The 16,407-nt window shown below is 41.5% G+C and overlaps 1 protein-coding gene and 1 long non-coding RNA gene across 5 annotated transcripts in view; one reads left to right on the top strand and one right to left on the bottom strand.

Moving 5' to 3' along the window:
• Positions 1 to 16,407, top strand: part of LOC141759893 (uncharacterized) — a 488,172-nt gene that overhangs the window by 245,462 nt on the left and 226,303 nt on the right. The window lies entirely within an intron of this gene.
• The window catches only part of mmp16a (matrix metallopeptidase 16a (membrane-inserted)), a 168,758-nt gene that overhangs the window by 52,690 nt on the left and 99,661 nt on the right, over positions 1 to 16,407 (bottom strand). For 3 of the 4 annotated variants that reach the window (XM_074622366.1, XM_074622365.1, XM_074622363.1), the window contains 4 exons: positions 9,308 to 9,456; positions 7,452 to 7,466; positions 6,966 to 7,088; positions 389 to 693 (listed from right to left, as the gene is read on the bottom strand). In XM_074622366.1, coding sequence (XP_074478467.1) covers positions 389 to 693; positions 6,966 to 7,088; positions 7,452 to 7,466; positions 9,308 to 9,411 — 547 coding nt within the window. In that variant the 5' untranslated portion in view covers positions 9,412 to 9,456. The remainder of the gene's footprint in view (positions 1 to 388; positions 694 to 6,965; positions 7,089 to 7,451; positions 7,467 to 9,307; positions 9,457 to 16,407) is intronic. The other variant, XM_074622364.1, reaches the window with a different exon arrangement.

The following is a 16,407-nucleotide window of genomic DNA, read 5'->3' as shown; positions in this document are numbered from 1 at the left end:
AAATTTGTTGTTGAACCTAGAGGAATTGATAGTTAAAAAAAAGAGTGAGGAAACCAGTAGCTATTTTGTAAACACATGTGCCAACAACATCAGCAATATGTCTTGCGTATGATACCACGTCATTTACTGTATTTCTCGCGTGTGTTTTTGTGGCAAAACGACAGTTCCTCCCAGTGAAAGATCTTGTAGTGTGTGACCCCCTGACGCCGGTCAGTCATGTAGCCACAACGACTTCAAAACTTCTGATTACAAGACAGCAAGTTGTGTGGTGCGAACAGTACTGTGATCTGACGACTTTGAAAGTCGTGTAGTGTGAACTTGGCTTTAGCTGATGTTTAACACCATCTCGCCATCATTAAGTTTCCCAAGAACACTAATCACTGCTTACCGTCATGGTTTGGGTTGCCCAGCGTCCACGGTTCATCCGAGTCAAAGTGCGTGTCGCCTCCTATTCCCGGCCCTGGAAAGTAGGCGTGGGCCAGGAAGCCGCCCTCGCCGTCAAAGGGCGAGCTGTCGCCATGGAAACCTGAGGCGAAGATGATGGTGATGTCCACGTCCTTCTTGGTCCTCTCCAGCTCGCTGTAGGGCACGGCCTCGAAGCGCAGCGGCGTCACGTTCTGCCAGACGTCGAAGGCTCGCCGGATGGCGTCATGGGTCTCCTCTGCGCCCACTTTGGGCGTCACGTTCTTTATGCTGCAGAGACACGAGGAGGGAAAAAGTTAGACTGATAAAAAAAAAAAAAAAACACTAGAAGTCTCTGTAAACATTTCACACAGCCAGATAATTTTCTCTTATCATCGTGCCGCGGTAAGCCTCGAAATCGGGATTTCTCCTTCAACTGTCAGGATGAGCAAATCTATTGTAAATTGCTCTGATAAGACTCTTGGGTTCTCAGTGTGTTTGGTAAAACAAACACACCGAAGAGTTGGCTTATTCTGCTGGATGTCCACTCAGAGGAAAAATTAAAGATTAGAATCTAATCGGGCAGAGTAAATACACCTCTGAAGCATGAGATATGGTGGGATAGAAAACAGTACACTTTAGTAGAAGTGTTACCAACACAAGGGCTGTAAAAAGAGCACACTGCTGCATGTCGATCTACATCACACTATGCCAAAAAAAGAGAAAAAAATCACTATCATCGTTCCCCCTGCATGCTGCCATTTCACGCTCATCGTGTTCGCCAACAGAGAGCCAAATGGAGCGATTTGCGAGAGAAAACAGCTGAGTCCTCCCCCGCCGGCTTTGAGTTACTGCAGGTGTGGAGAGGACGGGACGATTCCCCGCCACTGGAATTTATTTTCTAATTAAGGATTATCAACAGCCCACTGCCTGCCGAGAACCCCAGTCTGGTTTGGAGCAATCAGGAAGACCCCACTCCACTTTTATTCGCTCCGAAAATCTCTCTGTCACGCTCTATTAAAATGTGGTTTGTCTCTCGGGATAAACAGATATAGGTATAGTTTACATCGTCCAACTTAGACGCTTGTAAACACACAACACTCTGGGTCGGAGTTAGGTGGAAGTTCGGTTGGCTGATGTTCGGTTGATAAGTGTGTCAATAAAGTGCTGATTCCTTTTTCTTTTCTCTTTCCTCTTACTCAGGTGTTTCAAGTAGTTTCAAGGATCCCATTTTCCTCGGCGTACTCCCCGTCACCTCCTCTCCTTTGTTCCCTTCTTCACAGCGTCTGTGTTTGCCTGTCATTTCCCATAATAGGAATAAATATTATCAGAACGTCTTTTGCTCGGCTCCTTCTGCACGGCGGGTACCGTCGACCGCTGCCAGGCACATTTATATACTGCATATTAATATTGTATGTAAGCTCGGATTAATTATTGAATCAAACTCAGTGAAAAGGGGAAGCATAAAGGCTGGTTATGAAATATAAATAGTGTGCCACAGAATAGCCTGCAATTTCATTTAAAATGTTCAAATTGCTTAAACCAACACCACAAACTGCTTCTATTTCTATGTCTGCTCTTTCAGGACGGCCTCGCTGACAGCCGACTACCACTTTAGCGAAGACGTGTTTGCTTTGAATACGCTCTCACAAGTTTCAGCAAAACTTTCACTTTCAGCTGATGATTTTCTGTTTTGACAGACGCACACAAAGAAATGGAATTTATGTAATTCTAAAAGACAAGTCTACAAAAACAAGCCATCAGAAATGTACTTGTTAAGAAAATAAGCAGAGCTTTTGGTGGCAGAAATGATGGAGTAAGCAGTTTTAATAGTCAATAGTGTGGCAGGTAGATCTGCAGAGGGAACCTGGAGGACTGAATCCAACTGGTCTTTGTTTGGGTCAGCTGATGTTCTCACATGATTAATAGTGACCTATACGTTTATCTGCACATTTGTTTTAAGTTAATAGTTTCTCACAGAGTCTTTACTAGGGATGCACTGATATCCGATCCAGTATCTGTATCGGTGCATCCCATGTAAACCGATACTGACTCAAATAGCTGGATCGGGTATCTCTGACAATGGAGCCGATCTATTCAATACAATTCTATGATTATATACTATATACATTATTGACTGGAATTTGAATTCCCGTTTAAGTTTTGACCAATTTGTTGCTGCATTAAAAAGGTTTACACTGAATTGTAATTCCTGATAATTTTGAAGATTTTTTTACCAAGTTGCTGTTGTATGATTTATTATTTTAACAATAAATTACAATTCAGTAAATTTATATCTATCTATCTATTTATTTGTCACATTTTGTTTTAAAAGTTTAAGTCAAGCCTGATGTTGCCTTACACATAAAAGAATGATCCCAGTCACTTCGACACAGTGAGGCATACAGCTTATTAATTAAACACTGGTATCGGATCAGTACTATTCGATATCAGGTGATATCCAAAGCCCAGGGAACCGCCATCGGTATGGGGACTGAAAAAGTCGGATTAGTGCATCCCTAGTTTTTACAAATAAAAAGTCCTGAGTATTTTCTCATTTAATTAAGAACTCTAGTGCAAAATTAACATAAACAGTTATGTGAAATTATAGAGAAAAAGTAATATTTCCATATATACACCGTTTATTAATCGCATTGAATTGAGTACGCAATCGTCAAATGATATTCCTCCAAAATATTGCACATCAGATTTTTTGAGAAATTTGAGTTAGTATGTTCTTGTTATTATATATTTAGATGAAAAAAGTGTATATCATGATTTCTCGATATATGATTTCATCACGATATGATTCCATAGAAAGACGACAAATGATCATATTGAATTATCGCCCAGCCCTTCACTAGTCGCTCCTCTTTTAGCTCTAGTTTTGGTCTCCACCAACTCTTAAGGGACGTATCTGACTCCTAAACTGCTAAATGTTAAACTATGTTCACCAACTAGTTGCTAGCTTTGTCTGTGTGCCATTTGGTGCTGGCCATTTTGATGAGAGTGAACCAAAACAGTCAATTTCTGGGCCGTTAAATCAAAACAATGACCTGAAATACGCTAAAAGGGCCAAAATCTGAAAGCAACAATAACCCTGTTTTGATGGCTTGTTGCTGATCGTAATCAGATTTGTCGTAAGTGATATAAACTATGAATGAATAATAGCTTGGAAATTTGTGTGTCCTCAACTGCCCTGAGACAAGTGTGAGTAATAAATGCTCCCGTCTATTTGCCAGCGCTCTTGAATTACAGAAACCATCTTGAAAGCCAACTGAAGTGGTGTTAGTGCGATGGCTGGCTGTTGAGTAAGCAAACAGTCTCTGTCTGAACTTGGAGGCAACACAAAATGGCCCTTTTGTCTTTTGAAGTGCTCATGTAGAGCAGAAAGAGATTCGCAAAGAACAAGACAATTCAGCTTTCAAATCAATATCAGCTGACCCAGAGAGAGTCTGCGGAGGCACAAATGTTTTCTTTGAGATTAAAAATGAAAAAAAAAAAAAAAAGTGTTGTACCGTAGCACCTCAAGGGTTCTCTATGAACGTCCTTGTCTCGCTTTGTCTGGGGTTACAACGAAAAGGCCTTAACAGCAACTGTGGCCTCTTGAGGAATACAAAGATGGTTTTATTTGATTCTATTACCCGTCTCACTGTGTGTGTGTGTGTGTGTGTGTGTCCTATTTTCAGGGCAAGAGAGAGAAACATGTGCAGGGAGAAGCTGCAAAACGACAAATGAAAGAATCCCCAACCTGCTCCGAGGCCGTATAAAATATTAAACTCCATGTAGTGAGGTGATAATGATTCCGGATGCTATAATAGTACCTGCATGCAGGGAGAACTGTAGGGATGCCAAAGCTAATTAGTGCCTCCCCACAGCAAGTACTGTATGTGGCTACATGGAAACTAGCACCCACCTGAGGCGGCCATGCCTTTGTTATACTTCCCTAATGCCAGAGTTTTTTTTTTTTTTTTAATAATTATTTTTGGCTTATCGTTTGAAGGATGAAGAAGGTTTTCAGGGAAGAACGAGTGACTTCAGTCAAAGACCTCAAACTGGATTCAAACCCACAACACTGCAGTTTGACAGTTGCACCTAATCCGACCTGGCAACGTGTCCTCATACAACGGATCGTATGATATCTTAAAAACAGTTATTATTAATTTATTGTGTTTTCCTCTGAATGTCACGTGTCAATTTCCACTGCAGTCTTTTCTTAATAAACTTCTGTCTTCACAGGAAACAACTTAGTTAGGTTTAGGCAACAAAACTACTTGGTTAGGTTTAGGAAAAGATCGTGGTTTTGGTTAAATTAACACCGGAAGTGGCATAACTTAAGTACGGAAGTTACGTGACGAATAAATCAACGTCGACTTCTGGTTTCACGCGGGGTATGAACACAAGTCTCCTAGGCGAAAATCTGGTGTTTTTTGACCCACCCATCCACTCCGACCTCATCCTTACGCAGCGTTTGTTACTCTTTGTACGTCCTGGTTCACAATTATATGGATTACATACCGGTATGTATTGATTTTGTGGGATATATAAAAAAAAATTTGTAGGTATAGCTAAAAAACGTTGTATGAGAACAGCCTGAACCTAGCCACCGGGAGGATTTGATTATGAAAATGTGACACACATTACATATATGGAAGCATTGTGTTCAATCGTTCTTCAACTTCCAACTTCAATTTAAAGTACAATACTACTGAATTACAAAAAATAAAGAAATAAGACTTTTAATTATGGAACATAGTTCCACCTTATTTGTTGTGTTATCATCTACCACAACAAATTAACAAACACTTTTATAACCAGTTAACTAAACAAGTGCTAACTTTGCAGCCCTAACTTCATGCAACTGTGCAGCAACTGAGCGACTCAAGGCGGTGTTTGGATTTAGTGACCTGTCTGACTGCTCATGTTTCTCTATTGTAGCGATGTCACCATTCACAGATCTACAGCAAATTCACTTGGTTAGTACAACATTATGATAACCGATGGACAAAACAAAACAAAAATGTTAATCAATATGGAAATACGACACATTGAACCATGACGAGTTATGATGTCTTTAGATGATATAAATGCGCTACGTTCTCTAACTACCTCCATTGCACCAATCTGAGTTAAAAGGAGCAGCTGCAGGCACATCTGACTACTGACTGGGGGCCAGGCACACATCCATGTACAACACACACACACACACACACACACATACACACTCAAAATGCTCCCATCCTATTACATAACCCTAATCTGTCAGAGAGCACCCTCTGCTTTCCACTGGGGTTTCCTCCTCTCCTCTCAGCTCATCTCTTTCTCTCTGCAGCTGCTTCTCCTCCAACACCACCCTCCCTCCTCCCTCCTCCCTCCTCCTCCTCCCTCCTCCTCCTCACTTCCACCTATCTACTCCTCCACTCTTCATCAAGCCGGCTCATTTTCTCCTTTTCAAATCTGTGCCGTCGCAGATGAACCGAGCACTCGTGAAACGAACTCCAAAAACCAATCCCGGTGTAATTTTTTTTAAAAGAATAAATGCACAGGCATGAATCTGGGCAGCTCTGCCATCAGTGTGATGTACAGTCCTACTTCAGCTGTAGGTTGCCGATGTACTAGATTATATTCAGCATGTAATACTGCTTATCCATTTATCCTCAGGACAGAGCAAAAAAATAAAAAACAAGCCCACTTCTTAAGGATTATCCAATGAAACATGGAGCTGTGGGGCAAGTATAGCATGTATAAAATATTACAGAATGTGGGCTACTGACCTCTCTACATCAACAGGGAATATATTATATAATCCTATACATTATTACTCATGCAGCTGAACGCCAGAAAATGTGCTTGTGAATTATGAAATTGGAAAATCACTGGTGCATATATGGATCCTGCATGTACACTATTTTCCCATTTTTGCATCATGTTAAGAGGATAAAGCCGGTTCTTGTGCAGTCCGAGCTTCGGAGGACGCGGTCTGCGCTCTTGTGTGTAACGGTTGTAGGTTTAAAGCAATGTTGAAGTGGTTTGATCTTTGGTTTTGTAGCTTTCTGTTCTTTATGTAAGTACAAACGTTGTGTTCAGTAAAGGCTCCGTTGCTCCACGAGAGGGAATGGGTAAAAGTTTAAGCACAAAAGATGTGACCCTTTCAAATAGACTGCCGTAGTCAGATTAAAGGCAGATACGGAGGATAAAAAAAGATGGCTGGCTGTTTCTTTTTTGGTCTCTCTCTCAAAGGAATGTGTCTCTTAATGAAAAGGTCAATGACACTGGTTAAGTCCTGGAGCCCTGTCCCTGTGTGTGCAGATGAAGTTATTTCTTTGGGGGCTGTGGGCAGATACTGGGTTAATCTTGTTGACCGGATGTCTCCACAACTTGACAAAAGCCCCGTTGATGGGTAGAGTCAGTGTGTGTGGGATTCTCTGTGCATGCCGGGGTTGCGGTTACGGGGATTGGAGGTGAAATTGGATTATTATAAAATGCTGTAATAACGCCGACTCCATATTAAGCTTAACGAACTTGACCGGCATACTATAAATAATCAATTTAAAAGCACCCACCTGTATGTGATATGTTTGTGTTGCCACTTCTGTCCTGTGAGGGCGTACCGCCGTTTCCTGACGCTGAATTTGGACGCACCTCCTACCTGGTCAGGAACCCCACATCTGGGCTTCTTCATCCACCTGCAGGGAGAGCCGAGAGGAGAGCCATCAATCAACACTCGAGATATTCTGGTCATTCTGCTATGGGGGCATATTTTTCATAAAAAAACGACATGCTGACTAGCAACCGATTCTGATCCAATGTGGCTCTTTATATTTATGAACAGAGGTAGATGAATGTGCAATGATTCATATAAAGCCCTCAAAGCATTTGTATGTATAAGCAAATGTAACATGACAAAGTGTTGGCATGAGATACATACAAAACACATACATGATAATGAATGAATACACTACACAAATTTCTTAACACAGCACATGCAATTTCTCATACTGTACAAAAGCACACATTCACTCACGTATGACACACAAAAGACGCCTCACCTTATCGTGCTATCGCTACATCGACAAAGAGAAGCAGAGGAGGAGAGAGAAACACAGGCGTACTGTTAGCTTATCACATTTCACTCCCTGTTTCAGCCCAGCGGTTGGACAGCTGTTAGTCTGCGTTCACACCGCTGGCCGCCACATCGCCGCGTTACAGTTCAGCGGCCAATTTGAGCTCATTGCTATTTGTGGCACGGATGGCATTTCAGTGTCGGCGGGGACAAATGTCAGTGAACACTGCTATTAGTGATATGCAGGTAAAAGGATGTCTGGTTAAGGCCCGAGGGGTTAACAGTGGGTATAATCTGCGCTACAGTGGGTTTAAAAACACACACATATATACTGTATATTATCCAATGTGGTTTATTTATAATATCCTCAAATAACTAATATCACTTTGATTCTTAATGTAGAGTATAATTTGATAATACCTCTTATGTAAGGTGGGTTTATCCTCTATGTGTATGCACAACAGACTACATCAGAAAGACTCTTCTTGTCATTGGCGCTACAAAAAAGTGAGTTCTTCCTCTAAACCCCACGTCATCCTCGTCAGCCGGTTGGACCGATCGTACGAGGAGCAACCAGACGCTGTCCCCTTTCTTCCCTCTCTCTTCCACTGAGTATTAATACTTTGGCATTTTGCAGCCTTTGATCTGACAACAGAGGTGTACTCTCAGTAAAAGGCCCCCTTTGATCAAATTAAAACGCCCCACTTAATCCATGTTAGCGTAACTTAGTGTCTGGCAAAATGACTCTGGTTGCCTCCAGAATGCAAATCAGGGGATGAATGAGAGACTCGTCTGCCATTTGTTCCCCCCCTTTTTGGAAGATGTCTTTGTGAGTCTCAACAATCTTGTTAGCACTACTTGTTAGTTTACTGCATGTTCTTCCTCCTGGCTGTTGTTCATTCCTGTTGGGGAATATCTATTTATGTCTGGGCAAATTCAAATTTCAGCTTGTACTGAAAATCAGGCACAAATAACACCGATATATTAATATCTGAGAGGGACGTCTGTTTTTTGAATTTTTCTGGTATTTCAATAATTTAATCACACTATAGACTAAATTTCCAAAGTAGTAGTGAGAAGCTAATACAAGAAATGAACATTTACACTAGTAAATTATAGAGGACCTATTGTGCTTTTTCCCTTTCCTTTAGTGTTTTATATATTGTTTTTTGTGCATGTAAAAGGTCTGCAAAGTTACAAAGTCCACACCAAAGAGAGTTAACACTGCTCCTGAACTGCCTGAAACACCTCGCTTGAAGTCCCGTCTTTTCATCCGTAACGTGGTGATGTCACCAAGTAACACATTTGCATAATACCTGCCTAGCGGCTAGTTTGGCACGCCTTCAGACAAAGCTAATTAGAGTGGAGTTGGAGCGGAGTCCGAAGAGTTTGGTTTGATTGACCAATCAGAACGGAGTGGGCCAGCTGACCAATCAGAGCGGACTGGGCCTTTCGGGGGTTGGAGTAAGAGCTCAAACGGAGCGTTTCAGACGGAGGGTGAAAAGAGGTGCTGCAGCACAGCTGATACGAGAACAGTAAAGCCTTTTTTTGAACATTAAAGGACGTAAACATGTTCTATTAGAAACCCAAAATATAAGTATGCACCTGAAAATGAACATAATAGTTGCCCTTTAAACATTGCTGTTTCTTTGTACTTGCATGTAACTCCTAAAATGGGCTACATGTGCATTTAGATGGATTCATTGAAGAACTTGCCCTTCACTTTTCTATAACTCCCACCAATGTTTTCTTATCTTTTGAAGAAACTCATTATGAAGCAAGCTCAGAATTCAAAAGTCCTATATTGCGGCCTATTTAAAAGGTATTTAAAGTGTGACTCACCCTACAGTGCTGGTGTCCAGAGACCCTGTGACATTGAGGCCGTAGCGGCGCTGCATGGCAGCGATAGCGGACTGCATGACTCGAGCAGAACGCAGCACCGACATTCTGGGGTCTGCAGGAGGGAGGTAGCCATACCTCTGGAGCCATGCCTGTGGACAAAAAACATGCAGAGAGGGAAGGGTGAGACATTACAGTAAAGGGCTTCCAGGTGAGAGGCTAATGTCTATGCAAAAAAAAAAATATTATTCCCTGTACTATTTGACCTAGAACACCATTTAAATGTCATCAAGATACAATTTAACATAAGAGCTAGAGACACAAATGTAAGAGAAAGATCAGCAAATAACAGATTTAAAGGCACTTTCTCAAGACATTGTGGTAAGGAAAAGGGCACGAGTAGAAAGAGAGAAATCTCTATAGGAGTTTATAGTGCAAAATGTCATCTGTTATCATGTCATTTGGCTTGTCAGGGGTAGGCTTTGCCGTAATAGAGCTTTCAGTGTCTCTATAAAATCCTGCCAGAGGGAATCACAGCTCAGATCTTTGGACCAGGGAGAAGATGGGGGATCGGCCGGGCTTCCCACAGAAGAGGCTTTAGGGATTTGGACTGTCCCAGCCTCTCTCTGTATTCTCTGTCTTCATTGTAAAAAATGGTAAACAGATTTGATGCATTTAGCAGCACAAAGCCAACCACCCAATAAAAAAAGAAAATTCAACCAATAAAAAAAAATAAATGGTATTGTTTGAAGTGTAGAGAAACGACACAAAAACAGAAATCTCAAAGACGCAGTGAAGCTGTCGGGCTTTTTATTCTTCACTCAGCAACACTGTGCTGTGAAACCCGAGCGCTATTCTCGTACACAATGTAGTCAGTCGTTCCGGAGGGCCTGCTGCTCAGGATTGCATATATACTGAGAATGAAACTCACTAGCATGGTGTGAGAGCGGGCGAGGAGAATGCAATAAAAGGCACAACCGTTACTCGACAATGGTACAAATGTGAATCTACTACTGCTTCTGTTGCAGTGAGCGAGCCTCAGCGTCGGGCTCCAGGAAGCAACAATGAGCTCTTTAGAAACTCATTGGACGGGCTGTTTGTAGATATTCATGAAGCGCTACTAACTGGGAGAAAAAAAAGACGCCTGTTACAGTAAAACGATGGAAATCTTTGTGATTCTTGGTTGCGGTTGCCCAAAAGTTATATTGAGAATGTTGCTCAGCTAACTGGCAGTGTCTACGTATACTAGAGGAATGCCCAGGCACCTCCCTGAACACTGTGTAGATTATGTACAATCAGTGGCAAATGGCTGAATACTTGTACTAAGAAGATCATAGATGTAAATGTAGCAGGGAATTTTAGTAGCTCAGTGCTGAGAAACGGCATATCATTTCACATATTGTTTACTCCAGTATTGCAATCCTTGTTGAAAACAAATACCTTTGTTAGAGCCATTTGTACAATAGAGAAATAACTGTGGATGATTTCTGTTTTGTTTTATTTGCTTAATATATCTAGCTCTATAGTTTCATTGCAGTGTGCTCAATCAGGACCGATTTTGACTACAGCCAGCACCGTCTTCTGATTGGGTAAAAGCTAAATTGTGCTGCAGGTGCTCGTAAAAGTTGAAGCTATGGAGCCTGAAGAACACACTAGTCTTTGACCGTGCTTAATATACCTATTCTTGCTTGTTCACTGCTTATGTTTTTGATATTTTGTTACCATTTTTTTTGTACTTTCAGTAGATTTTCAGTAAATGGTTGAAATGAAGAACATGGACTACGGTGTTTTATTGAAACACGCATCAACTACATGCTTGGACTCTATAGCTTTAGTGGGCATTTTCAAGAAGTAGACAGAGCCACACTTTTAATCTTAATATGAATATACAGTATAATGTGGGGATTACTATTGGTAGTTAGTTTAGGAATACTTCCGACATTTTTGGGGGGAAAAAATCCCTTTCTTACCAAGAGTTCGATGAGAAGTTTGACAACCTTTGACACCGTTTCACACTCTTATCTGTTGACGGTTAGCTTAGCGTAGCATAAAGACTGGAAGCAAGGGGGAAAAAACCTGGCTCTGCTCAAAGCTAATATATATATAAAAAATATCTGCCAAACAGCAATTCTAAAGCTCATAAATTCACGTTATATCTCGTTTGTTTAATCTGGACAAAATCCGAACTGTAAAAACAGCAAGTCGTGGTTTTACGGGAGGTTATGGGCCGGACTGTTTCTTGGCCGGGTTCGCTGTTCATTTAATTGCGCTATAACACTTGAAAAGTCTCAGGAAATTCAGTGGCTTTACTGTAACGCCTCTTTATAGATCTGGATAAGACAAAATGTAAGACACCTCACTTTGTAGGTCCTATGGTTTCCTATGATATCCTAGAAAAGAACTGACATGTTACTGTGAATTCATTAAAAAGGTTCCTGGAACGGAGTACAAAGCGGTATTAATCATGGAGGAAATGACAGGCAGTGTTCAACTTTCAGTAAATTAATTCTAGTGCTACTGTGACCTAGAGTCTTTTAGTCAGTGTACCCACAGCAGGTCAGCTCAACATGTATATATAGGCAAGCATGCATTGCTAAATATATAGAGACATTTCAAGTAGTGAATTAATTATGAAACCGTGGTAGCGCCAGCTGCCGTCTGACTGCTGCTGCTCCTAAAGTAATGTTATTATGGTTCGGACGGACTCTGAGCGAGGCGAACGGCGTTACCACGGTTTTGCACTCGGTGGCTCACGCTACCGCAGTCTTGGAAAGGGAGGAGCGAGCGGAGGGATACTCAGTTGGTTGCAATCTGCAACACGGCTTTGTTGTCAATCACGGCGTTCTACGGTCTGTTATTTCTTTATAGCAGACCGTTGCTATGGACGCAGTTCTTATGTCGGACTCCGGTGGACCATTTTTGTGTCAAATTATTGATTTTTTAAAGTGGCAATAGGCAGTATATTTTTGGCATAATTGGGCAAAAATTCCATAATAACCTTTCATCATATTGTAATTCAAGTGTTCTGAGAGAAAACTAGACTTCTGCACCTCCTCATGGCTCTGTTTACAGGTTTAAAAAAATCACCAATCACAGGTCATTTCAGAAAGAGAGCGTTCCTATTGGCTGTGCTCCAGTCACATGTGACCGGTAGTTTGGCGTTCCTTCAGGAGAATTCACAATGGCTACCGCGACACAAACTTTCTCATTTTACAGCTAACCCGTGCACTACAAGATGACTCTGAAAACATTTGAGGCGAGAAATAGGCATTAACGTAACATTATATTGATTCATATTTGATCAGCGCTGCCTAGTTTGACCGTTTGGTCGGAGTTTGCGAGTGATTAACAGCCGGCTCTCATAGACAGCAGCTGGACAGCAGACCTCAGATCAGCTCTTACTGCTTGTTTTCCTCCGGTCTGTGAAATCTTGCAGATGCCGTTAGGAGCACCGGAGGACACAGAGGCACATGATTTTTTTTCAGGTTAACTGTTTCATGTACTACTGTCATGATATAGTGACCGTTTTATAAAAATAACTTTTTTTTGCTCCAATCTCACCTACTTCAGCATTAAGTAAGTAGCTGTGTCATACTGTAAGTGGGATAATGTACAGCTAGTGGGTCGTTGTTGTGAAATATACCCCTCCAGTGCTCGACCTGCTTGCTGTACATTATCCCTTACATAACATTCTTCCCCCCAGGAACCTGAGGTGATTAATGATGATGATTAGTCATAAACGAACCAATACAGCAGCATGTTGAATCTTCTACTACAACAGATATTACAGAAAGAACCCAAGACGCACTAATACATAAATCAAAAGTCTTTCATGTTTCCATTAAAAGGGATCAGCAGAGAGGATCCTACGGTATCTAAGCCAGACTTCATCTTTGTAGTTTATCTGATTGACACACTGACAAATCCCCGATACTGTGCCTCCCTACTTCCCGTCCCCTGAGGATTGTAGGTAGGCACATGCACACTCTGCAGCGATGACTTATCATGCCCGACTCTCATCAGCGCGGTAGATGTCAAAATGTTATGTCACGGTTCACATTTCTTCCACCTTTTGACTCCTGCACTTTCTTTAATTTTTCATCTTTCTCTGCTGGGTGCTCTGGTCTATTTCATGGATTTCCCTCCTTCTCTCTTTTTTCCATCTACGCTCTCTCTCCCCCCTCCTCCCCTCGCACTCAGCGAGTGGGTGATAACATTATGATGTGTGTCAGGTTCTTACACTCTGAATACACCTCTGGGGGAGAGAAGGGCATGGGTGAGATTTCCATTTGGCTGCTCAGGTACTGAAACTGCAGCTCCGTAATCCGACAGTCACATGCAGCACACACGTATGTGAAAGCTTAGACGAAGACAGAGATACACTTGAAACACGAAACACTTACAAACAAGCTGCACTGTCACAAGAACACTGACGCTAAAGCCCGATGATGTCGACAGAGAGCTCAGCCATGACAATACTAGAGCCACACAACAAATCTTGCTTCAAAACACACTCGTATGTTCATCTTTAATGTGGCATGGCGTCTGGTTTGGTGGAGCCACGATGTTATGAGGTAAAAATCATAAAACTGAAAGCAAGGTTTTGAAAGCATGAACTGAGATTTAAGGCACAAACGATTGATTGAACCTCAGTTACACCCTGCCAACTCTGGTTTGTTTTGAGCTGCTTTTTCTCCCGGAGTTTCAGCTCTTTCCCCTGTTAGAATAGTATCATAGATACAAGCGTGCAAAGCTGAAAGGGCATGTTTAATCTCTGAACAAGAAGAAGAAGAAGTGAGTTGGATCTCGGAGAGGCGTGCGCACACAAATTTAAATTAAATCTTTGTAACACGGCAAACATTACGAGTACAGAGCAGCTATTTCAGACATTCAAATCTTACATTCAATCCTTCAAATCGGATTTTTTAACTTTCCAAATCATAGCTGAAACTTCCTATCCTTCCAAAATCTTCAGTTTTACGATAAATCTGATTATATCTCAAGCAACTTTTATATTATATATTCATACTAAAATACAGGCATGCTTAACAATCATCTTTATAGCCCCATAATAAAGCTGAATTCATTCAAATCCCTTGACCCTCTGAGACCCAAATAGACCCATTTTTGTCTGCATGGTCATTCCCATGCTCTATTATGTCTCATAAGTTGTTGCAGCAATTTTTGGGATGATACCATTTGTTATACAGATTTGGTGCTAAATTTAACCATTTTTTACCACTCGAGAATCGATAAAAATTATCAATAATCCCTCCAAAAATACCACATTAAGACACCAAGACCTTGAGGAACACCATAGAACAAGCCATGCTGTGATTTGGTATCAAAAACATTCGACATTTTTTGGCAATTAAATGGCCACAAGAGTCTCAGCTTTACAGTGATACCCAATTTATGCAATTCCATGACTATTTTGGACCCCAGTATGCAGAAATATTCAAATACATCATTTTAGAAAAGGCGAAAATAACACATTTATACTGCATTCAAAAACTGCATGGTCTTTGCCCGAAATTGCAAGTGATTATCATAAAATGGGTATTTTTGTAAAGGGGAATCTTGTGGGTATCCATAGAATCCATTTTCAGTCACATATCCTGAGGTCATAGGTCAAGGGACCCCTTTGAAAATGGCCATGCCAGCTTTTCCTCGCCCAAAATTTAGCCTAACTTTGGAGCATTATTTAGCCTCCTTTCTGAGGAACAAGCTAACAAGGCATGGTTGGTACCAATGGATTCCTTAGGTTTTCTAGTTTCATATGATACCTTCACTCAAGCTCTAAAACTGAACCTATTACAGCCTCTGAAAGACAGTAAAGTCGTGGGTCTCAAAGGGGCTAAAGCAGCGGGTGTCACACACACTGTGAGATCTTGACTTTTTCTCTCTCGCTCTCTGCGATGCATCTTCTCTCTGTCATGTCACTCTCTACTGCTTGTTCCTTTTCCTCCTATAATGTCTACTTTCCCTTTTCTTGTCCTGTAATCATCCCCGTCCCTCCCTCACGTCTCCTCTCTGACATTGGAGGCTTTTTCATTGTAATATGCATGTTTAGCTCTGTCCTATAACCGCTGCCCCCGCCGGTGAAATTCCCAGCTGCTTTTTGGGTCAAAGAGAAGAAAAAAAAAAGATATTGATGAAAAGTCATACAGTTTAGACGTGGCACTGCATATTTAGCCAAACAAAAATCCAAAACGCTATGAGGTTGTTTTTCCCCCCTGCAGTCTTAGAATACTGTACAACTGGTGGAGAAGTAATCAACACAAGCTTCAGTACGTCAGACGGGTTTTTGAAAGAGTTGGACCACTTTTTCTGTGTGGGCGAATACATATAGAAACTGCCTATTAAATTAAAATGAATTTTCATTCACGACTTTACCGTCGCTGTGTAGACACAAATGTCATCCGTGTGTACAGATGTTTTGAAATCCTGCACAGGAGATAAGAAAAAGTGTGTATGAAATGTATTTGCAGTACGAGCTACATGACTATTATGTAAATGAGGAGCTGCAACGAAAACAAGACGGCGAGGTGTTTGGCAGTATGTATTAAGTGAGGCGGTGTGATGTGTTTGGGCTTTCAGACAATGCAGCCATTATCAGATACAGAGACGTATTAGAAAAGAGGGCGACGGAGAGGGAGAAAGCCGAGGCTGCTGTTAGATATGTCTGTCACTCACACGTTGACAGGATATTGGACGGCGTTTTTGTGTGTCTGCATGCGGGAGGTGAGGGTGAGGGGGGGGTTGTTCAGAGAATGAGATGGAGAGACATTGGCAGGACACGGAGGGTGTGGCGGTCATACCGGTTGCTTTTATACAACACTGCAGGGAAACAGCAACACAGCACAATAAAGGAGCATAGCAGAACAGAGCAGAGATGTGTAGAGTTACAGATAAATGTCATACATACTGGCCTGGGGCAGCTTGATTGTACATATGCATAAAGGAGTACTCCAATTTTTTGGTTTTGCACTTCAACAAAGTTGGGGGACTTGATTGTAGTTAGGGCTGCACAATTAATCAAAATCACAATACAGCTACAGGAGGTGCAATGTGTGTCAAAATACCATTTTAGATTTAATATT

This window comes from Sebastes fasciatus, chromosome 21 (assembly GCF_043250625.1).
Source record: "Sebastes fasciatus isolate fSebFas1 chromosome 21, fSebFas1.pri, whole genome shotgun sequence".
Taxonomy (NCBI): domain Eukaryota; kingdom Metazoa; phylum Chordata; class Actinopteri; order Perciformes; family Sebastidae; genus Sebastes; species Sebastes fasciatus.
The sequence above is the reverse complement of the archived record's forward strand: the minus strand, read 5'-3'. Positions and strand labels throughout refer to the sequence as shown.